Source organism: Gadus morhua, chromosome 16 (genome assembly GCF_902167405.1).
Source record: "Gadus morhua chromosome 16, gadMor3.0, whole genome shotgun sequence".
NCBI classification, from domain to species: domain Eukaryota; kingdom Metazoa; phylum Chordata; class Actinopteri; order Gadiformes; family Gadidae; genus Gadus; species Gadus morhua.
Window position 1 is genome coordinate 29,825,354 of NC_044063.1, and position 17,503 is coordinate 29,842,856.

General features: G+C 46.5%; 1 protein-coding gene across 2 annotated transcripts in view; it reads right to left on the reverse strand.

Moving 5' to 3' along the window:
* Nucleotides 1-14: 14 nt before the first annotated feature.
* farsb (phenylalanyl-tRNA synthetase subunit beta) overlaps nt 15-17,503 on the reverse strand; it is a 34,650-nt gene continuing 17,161 nt past the window's right edge. The window contains exons 5-18 of one of the 2 annotated variants that reach the window (XM_030380428.1): nt 14,501-14,616; nt 12,616-12,766; nt 12,438-12,546; nt 10,296-10,366; nt 9,628-9,689; nt 9,443-9,494; nt 8,431-8,492; nt 8,070-8,277; nt 5,157-5,237; nt 4,883-4,975; nt 3,360-3,477; nt 2,273-2,425; nt 1,153-1,300; nt 15-771 (exon numbers count right to left, since the gene is read on the reverse strand). In XM_030380428.1, coding sequence (XP_030236288.1) covers nt 426-771; nt 1,153-1,300; nt 2,273-2,425; nt 3,360-3,477; nt 4,883-4,975; nt 5,157-5,237; nt 8,070-8,277; nt 8,431-8,492; nt 9,443-9,494; nt 9,628-9,689; nt 10,296-10,366; nt 12,438-12,546; nt 12,616-12,766; nt 14,501-14,616 — 1,770 coding nt within the window. In that variant the 3' untranslated portion in view covers nt 15-425. Of the gene's footprint in view, nt 772-917; nt 1,301-2,272; nt 2,426-3,359; nt 3,478-4,882; nt 4,976-5,156; nt 5,238-8,069; nt 8,278-8,430; nt 8,493-9,442; nt 9,495-9,627; nt 9,690-10,295; nt 10,367-12,437; nt 12,547-12,615; nt 12,767-14,500; nt 14,617-17,503 lie in introns of those variants that run through there. The other variant, XM_030380429.1, reaches the window with a different exon arrangement.

Below are 17,503 nucleotides of genomic sequence, written 5' to 3' on the forward strand. Positions count from 1 at the left end.
CACATGACATCACACTCTATCAAAACTTTTATTCAACACGTTATTCCAAAGCACCGTTCTTCCAAATGGAAATCAATGGAAAGCTAGAAGCCTGCAGAACCAGTTTATGGACCATTATTTTGATTTCATTTGTTTGTATTGTTTCCTTTTGACAAGTCATTTATGGAGTCAAACTCATTGTTTCTTTAGGCTTACTTAGGCTTGATGTGAAGAAAATTGGAAAGACAACGATACAAATCCCTTATACAGATCCTTTCCTTTATTTGACCAATCATGTGAGCTCTAGTATTTGTAATCGATGGCCAGGCATGGCCATGGGATACAATGTATGTGGGGGGGGGGGGGGGGGGGGGGTTTCTTCTGAGGAGTAGGGTGCAGGCACCCTGTATGTTGGGCGGTGTTCTGAGGAGTATAGACTACGGCTCTCACTCTGCCTCCAGGACGTAGCGGCGCCGTGCGGCGGGCAGGCCACAGCCGGCCCCTAGTGAGCGGGTGTGGCGGTACCAGCGTAGGGCATGGCAGAGTGCCGGGGGCGGGGGGCAGTCCGCCGGTATAGCCCCAAGCACCTCCGTGTCGGCGCTGGACGCCAGAAACCCCTCGATGTAGCTCCTCGGGGCCAGGAACTCGTTGAGGGCCCGCAGCCCGGCGGCGGTGCCAAGGTCCCCGAACACCGTCCGGGTGGAGGCGGGGACGGGGACCTCCACGAACCGGTGGTGGAGGACCTCCTGCAAGGGGACGTCGTGCGTGAGCAGCACCTCTGAGTGGCAGCCGCTGGGGAAACCAAGGCAACACAACCAGAGTGAGTCAGGCTGAGGAGCCCCACCCCTCCACCGGACGCCACCATCTCCTCCATCAGTACCAACGCACACCACAGAGACACCAAGAACGCGCAGCAATAACACAGGCAGGCACCAGGAGGTCATTCACTCATTTTAATCACAACAGGCTTTTTATAATCAGTATGGCGTCAACTAGAAAACAAGAGCCTTCTAGGCCGCAACAAAACACATCCACTGTCCATCGGGTCAGACAGGCTGTTTTAAAGCACTATCCGTCTCTACATGTCGGGGGGAGCAATGTTTATAAGACTGAGCCATCGTAACGACTCTCATGCAGATAAGGCATGTGTGTTAAGAGGGAAAGTGACATCACAGGAAGGGCTCCAGGTCCATCTCCAGGGCGGAGCAGGGCATGGTGAGCTCAAAGCGTTGGATGACGTCGGGGTGGAGGACCCCCAGCCGGCCCACGCTGACCCCGCACACAAACACCTCGGCGCAGCGGCCCGGGAAGAAGGTGGAGTCTGAGGAGCGCGAGGAGACACGGGTGAGATGAGGTCCTCTCAAAGAGGATGTGACACACATGACTGGCTGGCTGCTTCCAACGCTGCCTTGCTGATGGGCACCAGAGGCCTGCGTGCATCACGTTCATCAGACCACACACATCGTCAAGCAATTCAGGACACCATGGACAATTACAATGTTTCCACGTGACTATATTTGGATTACCCTGTTAATATTTCCTGCATTTAACAATTTCCCACAATACAAAAAGACAAAACATTTTTATTGATGTTTCAAGCAGAGCAGGAGCAAGCTGGATCTAAGGGAAGCCACTTCCTGGATCCCTTCATGTGTGGGCCGGAACCCTAAGCCTGTCAGTGCTGCTGTCCCCCTCTCAGAGAGGGTGAGGGTCACCCAACCAGAGCTCCTCACCCTGTCCCCCTCTCAGAGGGTGAGGCACTCCCAGTCAGAGCTCCTCCCCCTGGAGGAGCAGAGCCGACTGGAATGTCTGATGCTGTGTTCTGTGGTGTATTGCTTGTGAGCTTTTACAATGGCGCCATGACCTTGTCATTGGGTTTTCCAATGCGCTGACAGATCGAGGCTAATGGCCTATGAAGGGTTCTGGACAACACTGCTGAGTGAGAGAGGGAAACTATTTTAGTGTATGGATGGTGCATGTCAGATGATCCAAGGTGTGTGTCCAACCAGGCCCTGAGTGACACTGCAGTTAGTCTCTCACTCTCTCTTTCTCTAAATCAATGAGGAAGAGAGGCGGGCCTCTCTCATTGATTTTTGCTCCATGCTTGGGCCAAGAGCAACACTAGATATCTTGCTGGATGACCTTGGAACAAGACAGGGAGCTGGAGACGGGGGGTAGACTGAAAGTTAGACAGAGGATGAGGGAGTAGAGAGTGAGATGGGATGGGTGGCGGAGTAAAGAATGAGAGTAAAGAGTGAAAGGGCCAGCAGCAGGGGAATGAGAGTGGCCTCACCGTCAGCAGCCTGGATGTGGTACCCCGTTCCTCGGGCCGGCGCTACCTCCAGGAGCTGCATGGCGCGGTCCAGTAGGCCGTGGATCACCTCGAAGCCCGGGCTGCGGTGGTAGAACACGGCACACAGCCGCCGGCTGTTCCTGGCCCCCACGTCTGGGGGGGGTTAGAGACAGGAGTTATAGGCCTGGGGGACAGCTTTAGGGAGAGACCTGAGGGTAATGGACGATGGACAAGAGGGATGCAAACCCTCGAAGGAAACCAGCGCCAAGCAAATCAGAAACAACTACAGAAAAACAGTTTCCTACAAATACACCATGTTGAGATGTAGGATACACCTTTAATAGTTCAGAAAGGTTTGCTTGCCTTTGTGACCTAGCAGTTAGGAGTAGGACGACTTCCCCGCGCACAAAGAGGGTATACAATCACATCCCTTTTAACAGTTAACTAGATGTTGGATAACCAACAGATATCACGTGAGGTGGGGACCTAAAGAGGTGATCACCGGTAGAGTTTAGATTCTCTGCCCGAGCCGGACCGGACCTGGCTCGACCTGCGGGCCGGGTCGGGTCGGGCCTTTGATCGAGCGTTTGTGTTTATTTTTAATCATTGCTTTATTGGCCTAAACTGAGGAGAAATATATGCCATTAACATAAATATTACAGGCCTTTATTACACGGGTCTTCTCAATGCTGTGGAACGCTCCGTTCACTTGCATGGGTAGTAGTCCGGTAACTTGTAATAAGCGGGATAATGTATAGAACGTCGCCGGTCATTATCGAAAATAAGCCCCTTCAAGGCAAAGCGAGACACCTCTGCTGCACATCGGTGTCCTGTTCGCCCTGTAAGGTCTCCAATGGATAAAACATTTAAATTGGTGTTAAGATGCGTTTCCCGCTCGCTCTACAAAAGTAAAAGTAGTGAACCGACGTGCTGACCAGAGGAGCTCCAGTGGAAAACGCAATGCAGGAATAACAGTGAGTTCTGGTTAAGATGCAGACAGTATATGATTTGCTAATGGTTTGTTATAGGTAGGTCTGTATCTCTTATACTTACACAACACGTAAAATCACCCAAACACACACAATACCTTTGGTCTCATCCTTCAGCACCACGTCTGAGATCTCAAAAAGTTTGAGAGGGAGCGGCATCTTCCTATTGGCCGCGATGGTCTTCAGCAGGCCTGGGAGCAGCGTGGTGCGTGCCACCTGGTGGAGAGACAGGGGAACAGGGGCAGGCTGTTTGAGGGCTGTTTGGTGTGTGACTGTTACAGATCAGGGGTACAGCGCCCTCTGGTTGAGACAGGGGAACAGCAGCAGGCTGTCTGAGGGCTGTTTAGTGTGTGTTATGGCACGTTTCCACCGGAGGGTGCGGTTCAGTTTTGTATGATTAGCTGCGGAAGGGTTCGTGTAGCCACTGCCAAAAGTGGGCGGGATCCGGACTTAGCCATGATTAGCCGTACTTATCACTCAGTACACCTCGTTGGGGTACCTAGCGGTTTGACAGGGTGCCAACAATTTCGAGCTACACACGCAGGCTCACTTCCGTGCGACAGGGGGATAATAAACAAACACAGTACCCGCAAGGTAATTCTGGACAAGGCAAAAGCTTGGTTTATGTTGTGCAAAAGTTTGCCATCCTTCTTGGACGTCCCACATTGTTGATCTTTATTTAATGTGTCGCTTCCTTCTTTTTCATTGGATTTATAAGCAGGCTACACTGTGTCGGGCTGCTATGAGGTCACAATGCTTGCATCTGACGCGGCCATCGCCATCCGGCTTAAACCGTGCCCTACCATAAGGGCACTGTCGGCGGTGGAAACGCAAGCCGTAATTGAGCTGCGCCTAACCGCACCTTCACTACCGGATCTAGTCATACTCAGCCTAGCCGCACCCGCCGGAGGAAACACGCCTTAACAGATGAGGGGCACAGCTCCCTCTGGTTGAGACAGGGGAACAGCATTAGGCTGTCTTAGGCCTAAAACCTAACTCAGTCCTCAGGCATACATACATGAACACCAGGATGAGTATGACTTTTGAAAACGTCCCTAAATGCCCTTTTGTCACCAGAGTGATCTGGGAGCCAAAACTTGTTTTGGAGCCAGCGCAGAATGCGAGCTCAGAAACCCAGGTCAAGTCAGAAAGACATTGAATAGGATTTGATACTGGATTACAATTTTGAAAGACGAAAGCGACCTTGAGCTGTCAGGTTATAACATACTATACTGTATCGACTACTGTACAGTATGTACAGGCTGTATTGTATAAGCAGTAGTGTACTTTAGACTTTACTGTAGACTGTAGTGTACTGTATACTGTATAGACTGCACTGTAATGTGCTATAAAGACTGTACCCTACTATATAAACAATGTACTGTTATGTAGACTGTACTGTACAGTATAGTCTGTATATAGTGTGTACTGTACTGTATAGACTGTACTGTACTATAAGTATTAGTAGTAAGGTGATAAAAGATCATGTTCAAATTGCATTGCGAGGTAAACGAGTGGAACCACATGTGTACATGGACATTCAATCCTTCCATTGAAACCAATCATCGACATCTTTGATATCCATTCAAAGGCCCAAATGTCCCCAGGATGAGGTACAGACCTGGAACTCTGCTGTCTTGGGGTTGGCGATGTGGGCGGCCCTGGTCTCAAAGAGCTTCTTCCTCAGCTTGTCAGTGATGTCCTCCTGAGAACACTGCAAAGGGCCACTTACAGAGAGTGTGTGTATTGGTGTGTATTGTGTGTGTTAGTGTGTGTACAGGTACGTGTGTGTGTGTGTGTGTGAATAGTTGTGTGTATAGGTGCGTGTGTTGCGTGTGTATAGGTGTGTGTGCGTGAGTGCATGCATGTGTGTTTGCTAGCATTGGACTCCTTACCAGGGCAAAGTTGAGGGCTTCAGTGAATCCAGCCGCCGCCAGGTCTTGTCTCAATAGCTCCGTCAGCTTGTTCAGGGGGTACTGAGGGGACACAAGGACACAGAGCCTTGTCAAACACGCAGCTCTACCCTGCCACGGCTCAGGTCTACCCTGCCAAGGCCCGGGTCATTTTCCTGCACAGGGTTCTGTGAGCCCGGGAACAGGCATCCATATCCGGGACATCTGCAAGGATGCTTTGCCTGCTCATGACCAGGTAACAATTGTGGTGTCGGTCCAGCCGTGTTGTGAATGAAGGAGTAACATCACGGGAGAGGAAGGGGACATCCAAGTGGGAGAGAGGGAACCAATCCAAAGACCTCGGTGAGGACGCATTTCAAACACCAACGCTTACCTTAACTCCGCCAATGCTTTTCCGTTATCCGATAATAACAGTAAGAAATAGTATTTTCTTTGAAAAATAAGATTTAAGACTGGTTGAAAACAGGACAGATTCCGAGATAAGGGAGCTCTGTCCAAGATGCATGGCGGCTGGCATCCATAAGCATACCGTCTGCTGGATGGCCTCCATGGCCCATCTATTCTGGGAAGGCTAGGCTGTGTGGAAATCTAGGCTTTGATTGACGGAAATCTTCCAGAACGCAGCTGCATGGGTGAAGAGTGAAAATCCCTATAGCCTGAGAGGTTAACCCATTTTCCGGGTACTAGCCACATGCCAACAGGGCGGAATGTGTCTCAGGAGGTAGAGCAGGTTGGCTGGTAACCGGAAGGTTGCTAGTTTGATCCCCGACACCACGAGTTGTCCCTTAGCAAGATAACTAACTGTAACTGCTTCCTAAGCGCTTGCTGTCGCCCTGCGTGGGTGAAATTGCGAAGGTGTGTGAATGTGTAAATCAATGGGTGAAGGTTAGGCAAAATTGTGAAGCGCTTTGAGTGACAAAATTGATAGAAAAGCTCTCTATAAATACAGTCCATTTAATGAGAAAGGGGCCTCATACACCTCACCACATACATGACAGTGGAACTAGAAGGAGAGGATCTTGATCCACCTGGCCACATACATTACAGTGGAACTCAGAGGGCCTTGATACACCTCCTAACATACATGACAGTGGAACTCAGAGGGGCCATCATACACCTCCCCACATACATGACAGTGGAACTCAGAGGGCCTTGATACACCTCCTAACATACATGACAGTGGAACTCAGAGAGGGGCCATCATACACCTCCCCACATACATGACAGTGGAGGCATGCGGCGCATCACCTAGCTACAAGGCAGTGAGGCTCATTGACGTAAAACGGCCTTTAGGGGGCCGCCGGGGCAGGATCTACTCACAACATGATAGAGCAACACCATGACAGCAAAAGAAAAGGACATGGGGACAAGAGCGTATGCAGTTTACATGCAGTTCCTTTGGCACCACAGTAATGGGGCTCATCTCAAGGGGGATGAGAACACCTACAGAGACGAGGTGGAGCATTTGGTGGGGTGGTGCAGTGCAGACTAACAACTTCCTCCTCAATACATTTAAGACCAAGGATCTCATTATGGGTTATAGGAGGAATAAGATCAAAGATCAAGGTCATCCAGCCGCTTCTGATAGGCGGGCTCTGTGTGGAGAGGGTCTCTGACTTCCGCTTTTTGGGAGTTAACAACATGGAGGACCTGACCTGGGGCGTCAACACCACTGGGCTAGTGAAGAAGGCCCAGGAGAGACTTTACTTCCTTAGAGTTCTCAGGAGAAACATCATCCCCCAAAAACTGCTGGTGTCCTTTTGCCGCTGCTCAATGGAGAGCATACTGACATACTAGGTCTTTTTGTGTTTTTTAAGCTGTACTGTGGCACAGAGGAAAATGCTCCAGGGGGTCATAAAGGCAGAACAGAAAATACTCGGCTGCCCTCTTTCCTCTATGGAAGAAATTCACAGCTCTCGCTGCCTCAAAAAGGCCAAATCCATCCTGCAGGACTCATCACACCCCGGTCACAAACTGTTTGAACTACTGCCATCAGGCAGAGTATAGTCCAGCTGCACCCCCGGAGAACAACACCCTGGCGTGACAACAACAACCCAGGCGCGACGGTAGTACTCTGGTGTGACGGAAGTGATTTATTTTTTAAACCTTTTTTACACACCGCTATCAGACACCAAAGATCAACCATGGAAGTGAGACTGTCAATATGCTTAAAATATTGAGTAATATTCATGTTAAAGCCATGCCATGGTTTATTTCCTTTTCGCCAAATTCGAATATAATATACAGTGCCCTTTTTGAAAAATTTGCTGCACTTCGTTCAAGGAAGTAAGTGAGAGTTAACATGAATATTACTCAATATATTAAGCAGATTGATAGTCTCACAAATAAATCACTTCCGTCACACCAGAGTACTTCCGTCGCGCCTGGGTTGTTCATGTCACGCCAGGGTGTCGTTCTTCGGGACTGCAGCTGGATACTATTGATCAGGCAGGAGATACCGGTCCATGAAAACTTGAACAAACTAGCTTTAGCCAATGGCCATAACTTCTATAAATTGTGCTACTAAGGCATAATTGTTATAATTTTTACATTTGCGACTGTGGATTTTTGTGTGGATGTTTCTTAGGTGCTTTTTAATGCCTATAGTAGTACTATATTTATGTATATATATTTATTATTTATGCATACTAACTCAATGATGTTGTTACACTGAACTCATGTTTTTGCACTTAACAAGGACTGCACTTAATTTTTTTTGTATCTGTTACAATGAGAAATACAGATATTCTATTCTAGCAATAGCTAGACTCCCATTAGAATAAAACAAACACCTAGTCCTATTGGAGTGATGGAGGCAACTATTGTGATAACACCACAAATATTTAGTGCGGAAATTGAGGATGTAAAAACACACCAACACACACAGACACACACCTGATTGGCCACGGTGTAGGTCCCCGGAGTGGTGCGGGGGATGTTGTTAAAGCCGTATGCCATGGCGGCGTCCTCCATGATGTCGCAGGCGTGGATGACATCAGAGCGCGTGGGCGGGATCTCCACCTGGATCTGGTCCCCGGCGCCAGTGGGCTGCGAGCGCAGACACATCTTGGTGAGCAGGCCGGCGATGCGCTCCGTTGACTCGCTTTGGAGGGGGGGGGAGGATACCGGCTGTGTTAGGGTTGTTGTCGTATATCTATAATGTGCTGAGAAGATGTGCGCTTTAGGAGATGACCAGAGTCAAAGTCCCCTTCCACTGAGCCCCTCCTCCCTTCCCCACAGCCCGCCGTTTACTCACTTGATGCCGACCTTGCGGTTGATGAATTCACTGGACAGTGTCTCCGTTCTGTAAGCAAGCTCCTACGCATCCACAAAGATACAGGCAACAGTGAGCACAAAAGACCTGAATGGGACTACTGAACACAACAGACCTGAATGGGAATAGTGAACACAAAAGACCTGAATGGGACTAGTGAACACAACAGAACAGACTGAATGGGACTAGTGAACACAACTGACTGAATGGGACTAGTGAACACAACAGACTGAACGGGACTAGTGAACACAAAAGACCTGAATGGGACTAGTGAACACAACAGAACAGACTGGATGGGAATAGTGAACACCTCAGATCTGTGAAGGACAGTGACTGAATGTGACTAGTGACCACAACAGACCTGTGAGGGATAGTGACTGAATGGGACTAGTGAACACAACAGATCTGTGAAGGAAATCGACTGAATGGGACTAGTGAACATAACAGACTGAATGGGACTAGCAAACACAACAGACCGAAAGGGACTAGTGGACACAACAGAACAAACTAAACGGGACTAGTGAACACAACAGACTGAACGGGACTAGTGAACACAACAGAACAGACTGGATGGGACTAGTGAACACCTCAGATCTGTGAAGGACAGTGACTGAATGGGATAGCAGACTGAATCGGACTAGTAAACACAACAGACCGAAAGGGACTAGTGGACACAACAGAACAAACTAAACGGGACTAGTGAACACAACAGACTGAACGGGACTAGTGAACACAACAGAACAGACTGGATGGGACTAGTGAACACCTCAGATCTGTGAAGGACAGTGACTGAATGGGATAGCAGACTGAATCGGACTAGTAAACACAACAGACCGAAAGGGACTAGTGGACACAACAGAACAGACTGAATGGGACTAGTGAACACAACAGACTGAATGGGACTGGTGAACACAATCGATCTGTGAAGGATACAGACTGAACTGGACATGTGACAGAACAAATCTAAAAGGTGTGATAAAAGTGTGTCCAGTACCGGGTACATGTAGGTACTGCCATCAGGAGACACGACCTCAGCCCCCTCCACCCTGCAGAAGACACAACATAGAGGGGATCATTGGAGAAGAGCTGCAGGGTCTGTCTGTGGAGGAACAAGCCAGTAAAGGGTGTAGAGAGTAACTTTTCAGTCAAGGAGTACTGCGGGTAGAGAAGTTTACTCACGTGAAGGGCTCTGCGCAGTACTCCGAGAACATGGTCACCATCATATCCAGCACGATCTTAGCCTGTGGGGAACATCCACTCAATGGTGACTGGTGCCGGATTCATCGCAACCACCTCCTCAATCGTGGTTTTCTACATGTTTATACCCCTACAAGAGCACCCGAGGTGCAACACCTGCTGCTCCTGCTAGGCTTGGCCTCCTTCAGAACCTTTCCATGTCACCCGGTCAGGTACACTCATACCTTGGTGAGGTCTTATGTTACCTAGATCAGGTCTAATGTTATAGAATTTACATTCCTACCTTGGTCAGGTCTAATGTAATAGAATTTACACTCCTACCATGGTCAGGTCTTATGTAACCTTGGTCAGGTCTAATGTTAAAGAATTTACACTCCTACCATAGTCTGGTCTCATGTAACCGGGGTCAGGTCTAATGTAATAGAATTTACACTCCTACCATGGTCAGGTCTTATGTAACCTTGGTCAGGTCTAATGTTATAGAATTTACACCCCTACCTTGGTCAGGTCTTATGTTACATAAATTATGTTCCTACCTTGGTCAGGTCTGATGTTGCATAAATTATGTTCCTACCTTGGTCAGGTCTGATGTTGCATAATTTATGTTTCTACCTTGGTCAGGTCTTATGTTACATAATTTACACTCCTACCTTGGTCAGGTCTGTGGCTGTGCATTCAACAAAGACGTTTTTCGTTTTGAGGGAGATTTTGGAATGGTCTCCTGAAAGATGGAATAGAAGTAAAAGGCATAGGTGAGTAAGGATTAGGATCCATGCCATGGCTTAAACTGGTTCATTGGTCAATGCTGAATGGCCACCACTGCTGCCCCTCCACATGGAAGAGGCTGGAATAGCACAATGAGCTAATGGCACATTTCCACCAAGCTTTACGGTTAGGTGCAATTATGTGTGGTACAGTTCACGTTTCCACTGCCAAAAGTGGGCAGGGTACGAACTTAGCCACGATTAGCCGTAACTATTTTTCTGTAGTCCTCAGTTGGAGAAGCAAGAGGTCTGAGAGGGTGCCAAAAAGTTGGAGATACAAACGCCGTCCATTGATCGGTCGACAGAAGTCACACTTCCAGGTGACAGGGGGTTAATAACAAACAAACACAGTACCTGCAAGGTATTTGGACAACAGTGAAAGCTTAGTTTATGAAGAAAATGTCTCGCAAAAGTTTGGACATCCTACATTGTTGCTCTTTGTTTAATGTGTCACGTTCTTCTTTTTCATTGGATTTATTGTGCGGCTATCGCCATCAGACTAAAACCCCGCCCTACCATAAGGGTACTGTCGGCTGTGGAAATGCGAGGCGTAACTGAGCCACACCTAACTGTACTACAATGACTGCACCAGACCTAACCGCAATGCTCGGTGGAATCGAGCCATAAGGGCCTAGCATTTGAGTCTTAGGCCCCGTCCCATTACTCCCACTAGTCCAAGATTTGGGCCTAGCTCTAAAATGTACGCGTTCACACAGAGGGGTAGGGTGTTCCAATACTTCAGCAAGAGGGAGTGCTTATTTTCCCTTAAAATCACCTTAAAAGCCAGCTTGGTACCTCACTTACAGCTAAGGGAGTATTACAAATTACCCAGGATGCCATGCAAACTCAGCAAGTGGCAATTTTTCCATGTTCCTCAAACAGTTAAACATTATGTAAGGAATAATCACCGAGAGGCAGGGCAATAAACAGTTTGATATGCCCGGCTCGTGGACGGCTTACTGCCCGAGACGAAGTCGAGGGCGGTAACCTTCCACGAGCCGGGCATATCAAACTGTTTATTGCCCTGCCTTGAGGTGATTATTCTGTTTATTCTACTTCTCGCCGGCCAACATAATAAAACAATTCAAATACTTTAATAATTAGCCTTTTTCTTATTTGTATTGCATGCTTATTAAATGTATACTCTGTTTAAGTTCAACTCCCTCGAAAAGTAGTTCCCTTTAGAACTACGGTGAATAACGTTAGCTCAGCTGTAGGTAACTCGTTTCTATAGCAACCACACAAGGCTGGATCTGATCACTAGTTTAATAATGTAGTTGCTACATTCGTATCAAGTCAGCTTTAATGACGATCGATCAAACATGCACTCCTTATTCCAAATAATTAAACAACAATGGACCTCATGTTTGAAATGTATGTGATAGAAAACTATACAAGCGGCGTATTGATCTACTGTGCTCAGTCAGCAGCAAGTAGAACCGACGTCAGCGGGCAATATGCCGGATTAATGCACCCCTCCCAGCCAATCAGAATCGAGCATTCTTAAATGAAGTAGAATAAGTTAAATTATTTAACCATAGACTGGATTCAACTATATGATCTGAATGTGTAGGTAATCTTATTTTCAACACACTAACCCTTGGGCCTTTACTACGCTAATTTGCATAATATTAATTATATTTTAATATATATTTGTGTTGTACACTTCCTAGTGACCATCTAGCCTACAGACATGATCACCCACTATTACAAATACAATTGACCATAAACTTAAGGAAAGCCAAACCCCAAGAGAACTTACTTTAGATAAAAAAGTGATGTGCTGCATAGTAGAGCTATGCATTGATTCAACGGTCAACATAAATGCACTTAAATGCCATTTAAAAACTGTACGATTTCAGGTCCTTAAATACCCAACAATTATCCATCAGAAAATCCAAAAGTATCTCAATAAATAAACGCTGGTTCTATGTAAATATCACTTTGAGATGATGTTCCTCTGTGCAGATACTCTATATTTGAAATGGGCAACTATGCTGAATGCCAGAGCAACAAGGCCTGGCTCACCGTTGATGATGGGAGGCATGGAGAGGACGACACCATTGCTATCGTAGATAACGGGGTAGGCGGGCTTGTCCTCGATGATGTGGAGGTAGTGCCTCAGGTGGCTGTCCGTCTGCAGGCCCAACCAAAGCGTCAGTTACACTTCAAACAGCCTCTCACAGCCACCTTCACTGGTGTTTACCTTGTACAGGCTCATGAGCTCCACGGCAGTGAACTCCTGGGTCTGGTTGAGGGGCCTGAAGTGTATGTCGGCTGGGAGCTTGGCCGTGTACGTGAAGGGGCCGCATACGGTGTCCAGGTCGTGGGTGCCGATGGCCACCAAGGTCCTTTTCCTGAAGGAAGAGTACGATCAGGAACCGAGAGTCTTCACAATGAAAAGCTACCATCCATTGCTGTGCCGAGACAAAGATTGGCCAATGGTCTGTTGTATCTTTTCCCTGTGGAAACTGCTCTTGACGAAGGAGACATGTCGATACAACTTTGATTAATTCTAATTTATTCTAGAATTGACAACATAATTGTTTTTATTTTTAACTCATCCAACTTGTTTAAAATAATCATGAAAAAAATAGATTTTAAACCGGAGCAACAGATCTATAGACAACACCTAATATGTGTCATACATATACAAACTTTCTTTTCTACTGGCACCGATGCGACCTAGGAGGAAATCAGATTGCATCACATACTAAGGACTTGCGGTCTAGAGCCCTTCCAGTCACCTGGACCATGTGGGTTCCCCCCAGCAGGGGGGCATGCCCTCCAGGAGATTTGATAATGAAGAAGTGTTTACGTTCCATCTGCAGTAAATTTATGTTTTTAGACAGAAAAGGCAAACAGTTGAAAATTGTTGGCCAAATAAATAAAAAGCATGCTGACATTTTGGGTGTATTAATAGGGACTTGCGTCATCCCCTGATTTACCAAAAACGTACCCAACCGAGGCAAAAACCGTGACTCCAAAATCGTGCAATGAACCGAAGGGGAATATTGTGAGCCTTCGCCCCCCTGGTGTCATCTCAGATTATCCATGGAGCCCAGCCCACTGCAATGGAGATTTAGTGAAGTGCCCCATTGTGGTGAAAGAAAATATGATGTTTGGACTAGGGCTCTTTCCAAATGTAGAGAACCCGGCGTTTTCTTTTAGGTACACTCAATAAAGAGTAGCCCTCAACACATTTTTCACACATCCCCATGTCAGTTGAAACTACTGAAGTATCTAAATCCTCGCAGGTCAACCAATTCCCTTCTGCTCCGTGTGGAAATAACTGGCAGCTCAGCCAGTTTAACGCTTAACGGCATAACCAAAAGCTAAGGCCTTCTTCGAGCCTATACCTCATGGCTCGTGAGTGAAGCCCTTGACAGCGCTCTTCCTCCATCTTCATCCTCTGAGTTGGGAAGTTTTTGACGTGTTGCGCAGGACGCCCCACAGTAAAGTCTAGCATGTTCGATATTTTTTAACAACTGCCATTGTCATACAAATTCGTAGTAATCGTGTATGCCTACACTCCCCGATCGCAGTTGACCTCAATGCTAGGGTGATCAACTGACCTTAATCAGACGCTATCTCGCCCCGTCTCTAGGCGATTTATTTTTTACGCTATATTCATGAAGATACAGCAAGTTAGACAGAAAGGTTCTGGAGAGAGAGGAGAGGACATGCAGCAAAGGACCCCAGGGAATCGAACCAGGGTCACTGCCCTAAGGGCTGAGCCCTAACGGTACACGCTCTACCCAGTAAGCCACCGGGCGCCCAATGATTTCCTAACTGTGTGGGAGTGTGGGAAAGACGACGTGTTGTGTGGTCTTATCGCTGCATTAAGGATAGAGTCAGTGTGGACGTTGTGCTGCACTAAGGCTAGAAACAGTGGGGACGTTTGTGCTGCATTAAGGCCACAGTCAGTGCGGACGTTGTGTTGCATTAAGGCTACAGTCAGTGTGGACGTTGTGTTGCATTAAGGCGAGATTCAGTGCAGACGTTGTGTTGCATTAAGGCGAGAGTCAATGTGGACGTTTTGTTGCATTAAATCTAGTCAGTGCGGATGACCGCAGCGGTTGGCTCTCCACCTGCAGACGTTCTGGTGAAGTTTCTCCTGAAGCTCGATGAAGCTGTCGTAGCGCTCCTGCGTGAAGGTGATGTCCCTGAGCACCGCTGCCACAGCGTGGGGACGCACCGCAGCTGTCTGGAACACAACAGATCACATGTTATACAGCTGAAGCATCGTGAACACAACAGATCACATGTTATACAGCTGTAGGATCAGGAACACAACAGATCACATGTTATACATCGGTGCGGCCACACCAGACGCGTATCTCGCGTACTTTTTACGCGAGATACGCGAGTAAAATGTTGCTTGACCATTTTGTGTCAAAAATGGTCGCATACGCGCAATACGCGCTATACGCGCCTACGTCACTCGCCTAGATGAGTCCATGTCCATGCAAGTGAACGGAGCGTTCCCTCTTCGTCATAACTATCAAACCAAACATCCTTCACATTCACCGAGCGAACATTACGAAAGTAAAATGCACATTTCTCGCTAAAAATGTTTCCATAAACGCATTTAATGGCGTAACTATGTTACTATTTCCACCCAGAATAAAGAAAGTTGTCGGCCGTGGCTGCGCTGGAGTCCGAGGTAGGAAACCCCAACGCCGCCGTGTTTGGGTGATAGAGTTTAGATCGGGTTAGATTAAATAATCTCGGATATAAATAACAATAATCGGGTTAAATAACTTCACATGGTGTGTCTGGTGTGTTTCCCAGCAGAGAAATAGTCCGCCAAGACGTTGAGGTTGCTTAGTAACCAGAGACTCTGTCCATGCAAGTGAACGGAGCGTTCCCTCTTCGTCATAACTATCAAACCAAACATCCTTCACATTCACCGAGTGAACATTATGAAAGTAAAATGCACATTTCTCGCTAGAAATGTTTCCATAAAAGCATTTAATGGCGTAACTATGTTACTATTTCCACACAGAAAAAAGGAAGATGTCGGCCGTATGCTTCTGTCCAAGCTCACTACTCTCTGCCAGTGACGTCGGGTCAAGCTCAACGCTGATTGGGCAATGCGTGTCTCGTCAGACGCGTATCTCGCGTACTTCGCGTAAAAAGTTCAATTTTTTGAACTCTTTTGAAATGTACGCGATATACGCGATATACGCGCGTATAGCGCGTATAGCGCGTATTGCGCGTAAATATACGCGCTATACGCGCGTAAAATGTTGCTTAATACGCGAAATACGCGTAATACGCGTAATACGCGCCTAAACCAATGGTTCCCTATGGAGAAAATGGCGATTTCATACGCGAAGTACGCGAGATACGCGTCTGGTGTGGCCGCACCTTTAGAGTCTTAGAGTACCATATTAAGCGCTATATAAATTTCATTTTTTATTATTATTATTATTATTATTATTATTATTATTATTATACAGCTGTAGGATCAGGAACACAACAGATCACATGCTATACAGCTGTAGGATCAGGAACACAACAGATCACATGTTATACAGCTGTAGGATCAGGAACACAACAGATCCCATGTTATACATCTGTAGGATCGTGAACACAGCAGATCACATGTTTTACAGCTGTAGGATCAGGAACACAACATATCGCATGTTTTACAGCTGTAGGATCAGGAACACAACATATCACATGTTATACAGCTGTAGGATCAGGAACACAACAGATCACATGTTGTACAGCTGTAGGATCAGAAATACAACACATCAAACCAGCTTGATATTATCGGGCCGACTCGCGTATTGTCTGGAAGACAAACTGAAATTGGGTTGAAATTGGAAACAACGGGGGCATCGTCCAGATGACTCGGGCCCGATCCACACGGAAACGATTTTTGTGTAAAAACGCATAAATTGTATGCGTTTAGACCACTGTCCAGACGGACCAGGCGTTTTTCGGTGCCTGCAAACACATTTTTTTTTTAAACCGGGTCCAGGGGGAAAAAGAGAAAAACGGCACCCTGCGTTTTGGTGTTAGGAATCGTGTTGACGCCTCCCCACTAGTTGGCAACGTTAGATGTCCGTCTAATTTGCTTTGTTTGATTTGTATTATTTTTGTAGCTTTAAATTAAGCCCCTTGGTAAATTGAATTACTAACTATACATTCAAAAGTATTTTCTGCTCAAACTACAAGGTTTAACAACTGCCTTCTCCTCCTCGACTGTATGTTTGTAAACAGCGCGCAGGTTTGATGCGCATGCTCCACCTCGTCTCGCATATTTGTTATGCAGGATCGTTGTATGGCGATATTATTGGTAAGCGGATATCATCGGTCCAAGGACTACTCTGTGTTTAAAGATATACGGCTACTCGAATTCTGAGCAACCCTGGGCGGGATTTAGCGTGAATATTCATTACGGAGGTTGTAGCACACAATACAATGGAAAGATTTGAAATGACAGACTTGGATACAAAATGTAGCCCTATATTATAGATCAATTTGCTGTTGGTGTATTAGCCTAGGACAACACGCTTATTACACATTTATCTAAATAGCCCTATGTTGCAGAAATTGCTAACTTTATGCAAGGTCTACGTTCGTGCAGTACTTGGCGTTGACTGTCCTAAAAAAACAATATTATTGTAAGTTATACCACATCAAAAAAGCAGTAGCTAACTTTAATTGAATCAAGCAAACAAATAGCTATTGTTTTTGCTCCAAAAAGCTTGACTTACCTCGAATTTAACATAAGATAGTTCCTTCAAATTAGGGCTGTAGGATATGGACTAAAATGTATATCACAGTATGATTTGAGGCATAGTATGTTCATTTTATCTTCTAATTTCGATATAAATGCTTCTGAAGGGGTAAAGTACTGGTGAGGCAGCAAAACTGCATAACTAAATTAAAAATCTTTTTTCTCAAGTCTCAATCTCTGAAAAACAGTAATATTTAATAGTATGGATTTGTTTCTCCACTTGCTTGCGGACCTTGCCGTATAGTTTTGGCATTTCAATTTGGCTGAAGTGTGTGTGGGCAGGTAACGCGTACCTGGGATTGAGTGTTTTGACCATCTTTGTAAAGCCCTTTCTATTGAC